The sequence below is a fragment of the Heloderma suspectum genome, chromosome 3, assembly GCF_057233095.1.
Source record: "Heloderma suspectum isolate Gila_16-S chromosome 3, 16-S_ref, whole genome shotgun sequence".
Lineage (NCBI taxonomy): Eukaryota > Metazoa > Chordata > Lepidosauria > Squamata > Helodermatidae > Heloderma > Heloderma suspectum.
The window spans coordinates 186,089,230-186,102,021 of record NC_139460.1 but is presented as its reverse complement, the minus strand read 5'-3'; the positions used below and the strand labels follow the sequence as shown (position 1 = coordinate 186,102,021).

Here is a 12,792-nt window from a genome sequence, read left to right as displayed (position 1 = left end):
TTTTAAATTTTTCTTTATGCTGATTTTTATGTAAAAGTAACTGCAGTTACTGCGTTTGGGACAGAAAAAGGGGGTAGTGCATATATCTCCATGAAAAAGAGTTGCTGCTGCTTCAGGGAGAGGTGGACTGGAAGGAGGACATCCCTAAGTGTTGGGGCAACACTTTAAACCAGGGGATCCCTTTGCTAAGGGGGCAATCAGGAGCCCTTTTCCACATTGATAGGTGCGGAAAATGGCTCAACATCACCCATTTAGCAAGGTGATCTCCATGGTTTTAAGGGCTGCCCCAACCGTTGTGGGTGCCCTCCTTCCAGTCCACCCCTCCCTGAAGTGGCAGCAACCCCTTTTCATAGAGAAGTACAACCTTCCCCCTTTTTCTCCCTAAGTCATCAACCACAGCTACTTTGATAGCTGTCAAAGTAGCTGTAGTTACTTCTATTGGGAATGAAAAAGGGGGTCACTTTTCTATGAAAAACACTTGCTGGAGTGTGGGGCAAGTGTGGACTCGAAGAAAGGCACCCCCAAGGAGATAACCCTGGGGACAGCCTTGCTAAGGGGGTGATCTAGCCCCCTTTCCAGCACCTGTCAACTCTCAAAGACTGTCAAATCAGCATATATACAGGCTCATCTTGCCAGTTACATTGTATGCTTCCTACTTTGACAGCTGAAGCATACAAAGCGGCAGACTAGGCATGCCTGTATATGTTTGACTGCTGCAATTGCAAAAAAAGGCAAAAATAATAATAAAAAAATACCAAAGACGTTTGTGCACATTCCCAGGGCTGATTTTTTTTAAATATATTTTTCGGCCCCGTTTTGCACAGATGTTGGCCCTGAAAAAGGGGTTGCAAAAGAGCGACAGCCCCTCCTAAGTGCCGCTTGGGCAATGTTGGAGGGGCTGTCATTTGTTCATGGGCGAGATCGCTCAGCAAGAGAGGCAGGGGTTTCTGCCACTCTTGCCGAGTGACTCACTTGTTGATGCCTACAACGCACGATGGGTTGGCAGTGCTGAGTTTGGATGACACACAACCCGTCATGGGTTAAACAACGCCAATAACAAGCCATGGGTTGTTAGGGTGGCTTGTTGCCCACACACAAGCCACTTTGTGGGAATCAGTCCGGGTTTGCATGACACGACAACCCACCATGGCTTGTCACTTGACACCTATGATGGGCTGTTATATTGTACGAACCCACTCAAAAGCTCATCTGTACTTAGGTGAGGATTTGTTCTTACACATGCAGCTATCACAGTGTATGGCTCCACCATTTTGTGTCTGGCCTGAGTTGGTGGACCTAGAGGTTCTAATAAAAAAACAAAGAACATCATATAAGCCTAAAGTCTGCCTATCCCTGCTGTAGCGTGTCCAAAGAACAAAACCTATAATAGGTTTTGTTCTCATATAAGTGAGTATTCACTTCAATGGAGGAAAAACAAAGCCCTGTACTTAAGGATTTTTTTGCATTAAAACCTGTGAAGTGCTGACTTCTCCAAAATAAGTTTCAAGAGTTATTAGAGGGACTACAAGTGCCTTATTTTGCAAACACCACACCTGTCATAGGAATATATACCAATGCAGGATTTGTCAGATGTTCTTATTGTTGGCATCCCTAAGTTAACACAGCTTCTACCAGTGCAGCTAACCCTTTATTACTGAACGTAACATTTGAAACTGCTTTGATCTAACTGAGAGTTTAAGAGTTTACAGCCATTCACAATGCTCTGGTCTTACAGTATTTATTTTAACATGTCACTTTTTTTCAATGAAAATCATACCTTCATTGCATACCATAAACTCCAGGCATCATAATAAGTACTTGGCATGAACAATGCAAGGATCAGCTCTTCCATATTTCCACTTAGCTCAGACTTCAGGTCTTTAATTAAATCCTGTTCAGTTACAAAATGAGTATGAGAAGGACATACAATTCATAGCCTACATTTATGGTTCACCTCCTGGCATTTATTCTGCTTACGGGAGTCTAGTAAGCCATATTTTCAAGATAGAAAATAAGGAAGTAATCAGGATAGATCAGTTTATTTTAACATTTCTATTCTTTCAAATTAGAAGATCGTAACTGAGACAAGCCGTTCTTTGAGAAATCACTTCCCATTTTTGACAGCAAAATTCCTATGCAATCTTTTCTAGCATCAAAACAGGATTTCTACTGAAGAATTGCTGTGCTACAGATCTGTGCCTTTGATACTGCTATATGTCAATTCTAGGACCTCAGCTAAGCCAACTTTGATCTTTTATGTCAAAAATCCATTTGGCCTCAACCATTCACAATATGAAAAAACAGCTCAGAGAGTTTCAATCCCTTGTTTGAAAGGAGAACCTCTGCTGGAAGGAAACCTCATCCATCAGCACATCCTGAACACAAGCACTCATCCCTTCACAACCTCACATTATTCTAGTAAAGCACAGCAAGAGGACTTGTTCACTCTTCGTTTTCTTGAAAACAGGTGCGGGTGGAGCTAGGCTTGACTATATTGAATAGATTATTGTCTCTGGATATGCATGCTAACTTTCATGTGACATCTCAGTCTTCAATGAAAAATATCAAATTGCATTGTGTTTCACATATGTGCTGTCTCCCTTGAAAATGGATGTGGGGATTCAGAGGTGGTAGAATTCCATATCCTTGAAATAAAGAATTATTCCTTGAAGGCGTATACCAAATTTCATTCCAATGTTCAGCATAGTTATCATGTTGCATATAAGCTGGCAAGCAAACAGAAAAGCCAAGTTGCAGACCTCACTTTGCTCAGATAGTTAAACACACAAGCTGTCCGTCTGCTGTATCACTGCTGATTCACCTCCCTTCTTGATGATTAAAAAAAGCATCACCAGCAATCATACCTTGCCATACATCGTCTTGAAAGCAGCCTTTATTAGTTGCCTCTGATCACTGGAGCGGTTGGCTACAACATCAATGATTGCCTGTTCATCCGTTCCTAGAAAGCAAGAAAGCAAGTGTAGTTTCATATTGATCCAATGTTATGTATACAACACTCCCTTTATTCCACACACCCAGATATTTGCAGAAAAGGCTGCTGTAGTCCAGGCTTTAGAAATGCCTCCATGTTCATGGATTTGCTGTACAAACATAGAATTACCTCTCTTCTGCACAGTGTGAATATTCAGAGATATCACAGGATTGCTTAAAGCATGTTTTAGCAATCCAGGCTGTGGAGAAAAGATTTCAAACGTGGGACCATGTCTGGTGAAAATTCAGCTTTTGCTGAGGGCTTACTAAGGTGCATCTAGTACCCCACATATCATTCTATCCTCTGCCATGACTACTATTCTTTATCCTCCTTTATAGGCCCATCTATTCCAAGTCTCTCTGCCTTTTGCCACTGTTGCCCAATATCTCACATGGGAACAGGAAAAAATATTGAAAAACTACTTCATAATACTACAATAACTATTTATCAGTGTTAAGAAATATCCAATCAAGGGTGCAATCCTATGCATGTTTAGACAGAAAAAAGTCCTACAACTCCCAGCATTCCCTAGCCAGCCATGTTGATTGGGGAATGTGGGGAGGTGGAGGTTTTTCTGTCTAAACATGCATAGGATTGCGCCTTAAGCTAGAGAAAAGCCTTTGATCTTTGGGCTTAAACAAGTTTAAATGTGAATACTGTATAAACCAAAAAATGTAACAGCTCTTACCAAACCCCTTCATAGCCTTGCGCAGAATTTCTGCATCTCTCCCTGCATCAAAGTTAGGAGCTGGTTGAATTGTGCCTTGCATACTCTGAGTCATTGCTGCAGGCTGAGAATGAGAAGTCTCTGTGTTACTAGATTACCTGCTTCATATGAAGTGCTTATTTAGTTTTACACACTTTGCCAAACTCTATAGTCATCTGCATGCATGCACTGGAGTCATTTCATGTCACAATCCTGAAAGCATAAGGTACACCTCCCAAAGACTGTAAAAGTGGCTGCTACAGTTGAATTTTTAAAAATGATTTTGATTTAAATGAGATTTTAAAAAACTGATATTGGAACTTAAAATGTTGACCTTAAGGGAAACATATTTTGCCTCCTGTCTATTCTTTTAACTCAGCCTTGCAGAAATCATCCTCTGCTTGTGTGCTCCTGCTTCCCAACCTCACTTTTTGGTTTATTATTACTATTGTTTGTTCAAACATCAGGCAAGCCGCTGTTACCATAAGCTTGTCTCTAAACAGAACTGGAAACCCAATTCAAGTCATGGTTTCCAGTTTGGAATTGGAGGGAAACTGCAGTTTGCAATAACTATGGTTTGCCCAATTTGGACGCAATGACAAACTATGGTTATCATGAACCAAGAAGAGAAGCAGGGAACTGAAGCAGACAAAGAGCTTATTACTTGTACAACCTGAGGCACAGCCTGATTTCATTATTTGGCTGTGATGACTGAATTCGGTCAATGTATTTGATAGGGTCAGGTTGCAAGATGGGATAGGGAAGTTTGTACTGGTGAGTGGTGGTAATGAGTCGGGAATGCCTTGGTCTGAAGAGTGTGAGAATTTTAGATTGCAATTGGGATTTTCTAACTTGGAAATGATATGCTTTTTGTAAGATCCAAGTCCAAAAGGTAACAAGCATCATAGGCTGATGCCTATTTGTATGTTTCTGCAGCATGTTTTTTCAGTGTAAACTGCCCTGAGCTTTTGAGATTAGCCAGTATGAAACTCTAAACAAGTGTTTTCTCATATTTTATTTAAAATCTCCAACAAGGGAGATTCTACAAACTGCATGGGCAAAATCCAATGGGGCGCTTACAACCCTGCCGATTCTCTTCCACCCTGCCAAATGCATTGTGCAAGCGGCCCCCACTGCACTCCAGCACTTCTAGGGCAACTCCCTCTGGAGGGAGGCACGTCAGCGGAACCCACATGCGGGAGCTCTGCTGTCCTGCCTCCTTCCAGAAATGAGTGCTTCTGCTAATTTCTGGGCTTCCCTTAGGAAGCACTAAATCTCCCTTGCATAAGCACTTGCACCCCAGAATCCACTGGGGCGTTTACACCCCCGCCCATTCCTTTTTGCCCTGCTGATTGCTTTCCTCAAGCGGTGGGTCCCACCTGCACAACAGAATTGGCGGGACCCACTGCTTGAGGAAAGCAATCAGCAGGGCAAAAAGGAATGGGCGGGGATGTAAACGCCCCAGTGGATTCTGCCCCATGGGCAGTTAGATCCATTCCTGAATTGCTTTTGAAATTTAGGAAGTTTTCCCTTATATAAACCTCTGTTCTTGAAGTTTAAAACAATTTATACTGTAACCTACCCTATAGTACAGTAATATAGGCATCTAGTTTGTTTAGGTAGCCTGGAATAGAAGCACTCTAAATTTCCACAGGATTTCCAAAAGACTAATGCAAAGGGAAAGTCAGAATAATACTGTCCACCGAGACTCAGGGGAGTCAGTGATATTTAGGGCACTTCCTGGCTTCCCAAGCTGTACTATAAGAGGAGCACAGATTTCTCAAATACAGCGCATAAACAAGTGAATAGACTTATGCACTGTTATGCAGAACTGGAAAACAATTTACATTTTGCCCCCAAACGAACATCCAGTTTTATAACGAGAGTGGAAATGACATACCTGAGGAAGTATTGGAGTAGGCGTTTGTCCACCAGGGTACCCAGCTTAAGAAAGGAAGACAAAATTATAAAATTGAGATAAGATTCTTATAGATTCTTAATGTTTTTATATTGCTTTTATTATGAAACTGTTCTTAATTGTGTATTTTAATCTATGATTTTAACACTATATTTAAGCTGTTATTTGAAAACATGTAAACTTCTTCATTATTGTATTATATTAAGCAGTATGTAAGTATTAATAAATAAATAGTATTTTCTGCGCAGAGTTGATCATGCCAAAGCTTCAGGACTTGTAAAGAGACCTGCAGGCTCCACAGTGCCATGAGCACCCTCCAAACTGTGTCAGTTTCTATCCCATTCTGGATTCTTCCCTCTTTCCTTCCATCCCCTCCTGCCTTCAGAACCAGCTATTCACTTACCAGTTATAGCATGGAGCTCTCTATAATTACTTCCAAGGTCCTTTGCTGAGCAGGGTAACCTTAACCAGCTTCTAAACCTTTTTCAAAAGTTAACTGCAGCAGCATTCATGCAACTGCCTCCAGGATTATGCCGGATCACCAATGGAGTCACAATCCAGCTAGGACTGTGTGGAGATGCCATTTCCATGAATCAGTGCCTCTACATGAGGCTGCTGCAACAGTACTTAGGGTGCAATCGTATGTATATTTAGACAGAAAAAAAGCCTACAGCTCCCAGAATTCCCCAGCCAGTCATACTGGCTGGGGAATTCCAGGAGTTGTGGGACTTCTTTTCACCCCTAATCACTGAAGAGTAAGGCTTGTTGATACAACCAAGTTTGTATCTAAGTTTGCTTCACTCATCTTGCATTTTAAAAGATGCAAGCTACCTCTGAAACAAGCAAAGGTACAATTAATCCTTTTTACAGAGTATCTGATGAGAGTAACTGTGTATACCTGGTATTTGTGCTGGTCCACCTCCACCATAAGTTTGGGATTGAGGCTGTGGATAGCCAAAGCCAGAACCATTGGAGGGTACTCCAAACCAAGCACCTGGGATAAATACAAGTTTGCAAAAAGTAATAAGACTCTGATATAATGCAAATGTAACCAAATTATATTTAAACACCACTTACAAAAAAACTATGTTTAATACATCTATTTAAACAGCTATGAAATGCGCTGCTAATTCCAGAGTATGTGGAATATAATGTACATAACAATATCATCACAAGACACCCAGCAAGTCTTCCTTTTCTGGCTTAAGTTACCCTCATATTCTATGTCAATGCTAATTTTCCCCAAGGGGAAACTTCAAACTTTGATTGAACATAGCCTCATTAACCCAAAGCTGCTGTGGAAACATTTGGGTCAGTTTCATAAGTTTAAATTAAGATAAACAGGGCTGCTCCCCAGGAGTGTTGCTAGGTTCTTCACAGATCCAAGGCACAGGCCCATAACACAAATTTGCATGTGGTATGTATGTAAGTGTATATAAATATGACCCCTCCACTTCAATTTGGACATATATATAGTGCACACCTCTAGTATATATTGGTGTATGTATGTTACATATAGATATAAAGATACATACATACATAAGAGGAGTGTGAGCCCCCGACACTTCAACTCAAACCCGGTTTCAGCAGTTTTCAAAACATTCTGCTTCTGCTTGGGCCCATTTGGAGTCAGTCCACTTCACCTGAGTACAAACTTGAGTCATGGTTCGGAAAACCAAGGTTTTGTGCTTCCTGTAGACTATGATGGGAAACCATACTTTTTTTTCTTGGTCAGAATTGGATGATAATTGCAGCCATAGTAATCCCTTAGGAGGGGATTACACCTGCCCAATGTCAGAAAAATACATGCAGTTTTTTTGTGCTATGTGCCTTTATGATGTGATTTTCTTTTAAAGGGAATTGCCAATAACTTTTTTATTCCTTGGAAGAATTGGATGAAAATTTCACAGTATGTTGCCCCATCAGAGGGGATTATGTCTGCCAAATTGCAGAATGATAGCCACAGGGGTTTTTGTCATGGGTAGCCTTGACACTGAGGGTTTCCAAAAGAGAATATACTTATCTCCCTATGTTCCTTGTGAACCATTGTAATGGAAATTACAGACTTCCTAGGGGTGTCCCTAAGTAAGAACCCAGCAAAGTTTCTGCTGTGGAAGGGGAGCTCTCCAATTTGGGGGATGGGGTGATTTGTGGGGATTGAACCTGGGACCTTCTTCATATCAAACATGTGCTCTACCACTGAGCTCCAGCCCTTCCTACTGCTCGTTAATTGCAACTAACAAACAAAACAGCCCCAGATTTGTTCCTCTGCAACCATGTGAACCCACTTTTCTCATAGATTTGGATGAGGAGGAGAAAAACAAACCCTCTTTTCTGTTTGAATAAAATCAAATAGAGTTCAGAACTCCTCTCACCCACCAAAAAGAGTTCTCTTTAAAAAATCCCCAAGGTATGATCTGGGTGGAATAAAGAACAGAAAGAAAGACCAGAATAGAGAAGGGAAGGGGAAAAGAGGAATGGTGACTGGAAATGGAGAGCGAGGGGAGAGAATTCCCCAAGCCAAATAGCTCCTTTCAGAGCGGTAGCATTTCAAAAGCATTTAGGAGGCTGTGGAGGGTTTGTAAGGATTGCACATACTTACATTAACTTTATGAGGTGAGGTAGCTGAAGGCTTTTTCTTGCTTTTTTGAAACTGTAAAACCTATTTAAAAGCCCCAGCACTTCCTGGATCATGACATCACATAGTCCTAACCCTCCTTTTGGCATAATTTAGGAAAAATTAAAGTGGAGGGGGAGAAAGAAGTTTGTGGAAATTGATTGAATCCTTTGCTATGCTGAAGCTACTGAACTTCTGCAGAAACCAAAGGTTCCAGTTTGCAGCAGTAAAATCAGATGTTATGTGAAATACCAGTATTTCACATGGAACTCTTCCTGGCTTCCCTCTCCCTCTTCAAAATATCATTGCAAGCAAGCTCCTAGCAGTGGGCATGTAAGAGCAGAAAAGTAGGAGGAGAAAGAAAAAACAATGAGCAGACTGTGGAAGGAAAGGAGGCAGTCTCCCCTCTAGTTTAAAAGGCTGGTGCATTCATGCTACACTCCCTATTGGTCTGCTAAGGGTGCAAATCCTAAGGTCTCTTAGTAACTGCAAGGCTACTGAGCTCAGAGGGAAGAAGCAGGCTTGTATTAAGGCAGATGATGGTAACTGGGGCAGCTCTAAAGATCTGGGGCACAGCTCAGAAGATCTGGAGCCCATGCCCAGGTAAGCCCTTATTTAACAACACCCATGCTGCTTCCCTAAGGTTTAGAGCCAGGGCCTATACCATTTCACTACCACCAAAGCCTTCCCCGTTACTGTTTCACCCATACATCCAGCACTCCCTATAGTCCATGGGCCAGACCAAAAATAGGTATCAAGTAAGGTGGCAAAACTTCATTATGATCTTTTGAAAGGTGTATGTCTCTGGATTGTATTTTCATGTGATAGCCCATCCTGACTGGTTGCTTAAGCTTTCTATATCATCAAGATGGCCGAAGCCATCTTTTTCCAACTCTTTTAATTTAAGCTGTAACATGTGAACCAAGTGTTTGATTTAAAATTTTAAAACTGTGTTTGAAAGCTAATCAATTCTCTTACAAATAACTAACTGTAATATTGACTTTATCTGCAACCATTTTCATGGTACATACCATATATCAGGAAAAAAGTTACATTTTCCCTCATTTTTATACAGTTTACTGCATATGACACGTTACCCGAAACAGATATGCACCTAAAGGGTATTAGACAAATGTGGGGTATTCTTTTACCTTTCTAATGAGCCATAACCTGAATGCACACAGCAGTGCAAGCAAGTCCACTGGATGGGCGAGAGCACTTTGGTAGTTGACAGGAATGCACACACTTGCACGACATCTCTAAAACTGCAATTGCTGCTGGAAGTTCATGCATCCACTCAATGACAAAATTGCCATCTGTGTCTGGCATCCACCCATCATCTTTTGGGTGTCGGGAATGAATCTGAGCATATGGAGATAACTAGCAGCTCAGATTCAGAATGGGAACAGCCATAACAGTGGGATGCTCCCTCCCTAGTGAGCTCAGATATGGCAAGATCTTCTTCGCAAGACCTTGGCACACAGATGGCTCAGCCTGAAGGCCCCCCCCCTTTCCTCCTCCATGAGAACCCAGGTCTTGGGGGAGGAGGAGAGTGAGGGGCGAGACTTGAGAGATGCTAGGGTCTGTCACAGAGTGAAGCAGGAAAGGTTACAGGCAGAGCTCAGGCACTCCACCGAGTTGGCTATGCGTGATAGCCTACGTAGGAGGGAGCAACTGTATGGGAGGGGCATCCCCCCTAAGCTAGTCTGGCTGGGAAGTTCTTGTTCAAACTGCCAGCAACTTCTCTAACTTCCACTGTGGCTCCTCTATTGGTATTCGTAATTGTGTGGAGTAGCTGTTTCCTTTGTAGCCTGAGAGTTTCCTAAAATTTGTGTTTGTAAGGAAACTGGTCATTAACTAATAAAGTAGTAAGCCTGAAGCCTGCTAGCTTGGAGTGTGTTGACTGCAAAGGGGGAGGATGAAGGAACATGACAGCTTGCTGGCAGTTTGTTCCAACTTTCTCTTTTCCCACCTTCCCTTGCTGTCCGACCTGTTTCACCGGTCTATTCCTCTGAGAGCACTCTCTGAAAGCATCATGGAATAGGCTGTTGGAATAGGCTGTATCCACCTTGACGCAGGAGAACCCAGGCTCTTTGCAATCAGGTGAATCAACTGATGGGTCTGTTCACACATTACAAGCAGCTGCTGAGCCTGCTTCACCCCTGATCCTTCCCCATCAGAAATGCCCAGTGGGACTGCCAGAGAAGTTTGCTGGAGACAATGGACTGTTTCCAACTTTCCGGGCCCAACTGGAGCTGTATATGTGCCTACGGTCGGAAATTTTCCAGACAGACCAGATATGTGTAGGATTTATAATTAACTTGCTTTCAGTGGCGGCAAAATGGGCCTCAGTGCTTCTCCTTGTAAATGACTCCTTGCTGGCTAACTACCAGGGATTCATGGATGCGATGGCAGGTTTTTCCAGCGACCCCCTTCGTGTGGAGATGGCTACCCGGGAAATCCGCCGCCTCAAGCAAGGAAAAGACTCTGTATCAGGTTATGTGATGAGTTTTCGCTTGCTGATGTAGGATTTACAGTGGGATGCTGCTGCTCTTGTGGCCCAATTTGTGGAAGGCTCGAATGACGAGATCTTGGATGAGTTAGCACGGGCCCCACACCCAACAACACTGGCTGAGCTCATCCAATCATGCCGGCAGATTGACAGTTGGCTGGAGGGGCACCGACAAGCTAAGAAAAGCTCTGCCAGCTGAGACATCCCTCCTCCCATCCCTCTGAGGCCACTGCCCCCTCCCCACAGCAGCCCTGCCGCAGGAGTGGAGGGCACCCCAATGCAACTGGGAGCAACCCAATCCGGGCTGCCTTCAGCACAGCAGGAACAGTGGCGCACTGAAGGTATGTGTTTCAAATGTGGGAAGAAAGGACACCTTGCCAGGGCCTGCTGATCCCAACCAAAGGGCACAGCTACTTCACAACCTCCTGCGCCCCAAGCCTGACTAGACCAACCCCCAAGTCTGATGGGAGCTTCCAGTGAGGAAGGAACATCTGCCACCGGGGTAAGCGTCACACACACCTCCCCCCAGTCCCATCTGTTACTTCCTGTACATCTCCAATCTCCCCAGTGGGGGGTGGGGGAACATGCCATGGCCTTGGTAGATTCTGGGGCTACTACCAGTTTTATGGATGGAGTTTGCTTGACAACGTAACATCTCTGCTCTGCTCCTGCCTGCCCCATTGAAGGTGGAGAACATTGACAGGTGTCCTCTCTTGTCTGGAGCAGTCACTCGGATTACAACTCCAGTCACCTTAAGTTCCCAGAGGCACGTAGAACAAATTCAATTTCATCTAGCCAAGGTTCCCCAGTACCCAATTGTGCTAGGCATATCATGGCTGTCAAAGCACAATCCTCAGATCTCATGGAAGCCTCATCAAGTGCAGTTTACATCTCCTTACTGTCAACAACTTTGCTTCCCAGGACCTGGAGCAGTGACGACACAGGCGTTAACCCCTTCCTCTCCCTCACCATCACCTCAAAGCAACTCTCCTACTCCAGTGTCCCTACCCAGCAAACATGCGGCTTTCAGGGATGTTTTCAACAAGAAGGAGGCCCACCAGTTGCCCCCACTACTGACCATATGATTGTGCCATTGATTTGCTCCCATCCCCACTGGGCGGCTGTACTGTATGTCAGAGCCAGAACTTCAAGCTCTATGGGAGTTCTGAGACACCAATTTGAAGTGGGGTTTTATTCATCCCTCCACCTCCCCTGTGGGCGCCCCAACTCTGTTCATAAAAAAGAAATTGGGGGAGCCCCTTCCCATGCACGATTACAGAAACCTAAATGCCATTACCATGCGCAACAAATACCCCTTCCCTCTAATCCCTGAGATGTTAGAGCGCCTGGGACAAGCCAAGATTTTCACTAAATTGGACCTGCATGGTGCCTATAATCTGATACGCACCCGGGATGGGGACAAATGGAAGACAATGTTCTGTTGCAGGTACGGTGCGTGTGAATATTTGGTCATGGCCTTCGGGCTAGCCAACGCTCAATCTACATTTTTGTGTTTTATACATGACATTTTCAGGGATTATTTGGACAAATTTCTCATCATTTACCTAGATGATGTACTTATTTATTCGATGGACCCCCAGGCTCATGAACGGCATGTGAAAGCCATCTTATAGCACCTCCGGAAGCATCGTCTATTTGTTAAGCAGGAGAAGTGCGCTTTTGATTTGTCAACAAAACGGAGCCTGCAAAAGCCCAAGCGGTACTGTCCTGGCAGGCTCCATCAACCAAGAAAGACTTACAAAGATTCTTGGCCTTTGCCATTTTTTTACAGAAAGTTCCTGCCTGGCTATGCAAAACTTATGTCTCCTCTGACAGACCTCCTCAAAGGCAAGAAATCATCCTTCCCCTGGTCTGACTCCACCCAAGAGTCTTTTGAAGAGCTGAAGTGAGTGTTTAACTCTGAACCAATCCTCTTACATCCTAATCCACAAAAACCCTTTGTAGTGCAAACAAATGCTTCCGATTTTACAGTAGGGGCTGTACTTTTACAGCTGGGAAAGGAGGGGGAAGAACTGCAGCCTTGTGC

The 12,792-nt window shown here is 43.6% G+C and overlaps 1 protein-coding gene across 2 annotated transcripts in view; it reads right to left on the bottom strand.

The window, feature by feature from the left end:
* ANXA7 (annexin A7) overlaps positions 1–12,792 on the bottom strand; it is a 111,011-nt gene that overhangs the window by 14,579 nt on the left and 83,640 nt on the right. For both annotated transcript variants that reach the window (XM_084841396.1, XM_084841397.1), the window contains exons 4-8: positions 6,515–6,610; positions 5,599–5,642; positions 3,681–3,783; positions 2,865–2,959; positions 1,778–1,891 (exon numbers count right to left, since the gene is read on the bottom strand). In XM_084841396.1, the coding sequence (XP_084697522.1) occupies positions 1,778–1,891; positions 2,865–2,959; positions 3,681–3,783; positions 5,599–5,642; positions 6,515–6,610 (452 nt within the window). The remainder of the gene's footprint in view (positions 1–1,777; positions 1,892–2,864; positions 2,960–3,680; positions 3,784–5,598; positions 5,643–6,514; positions 6,611–12,792) is intronic.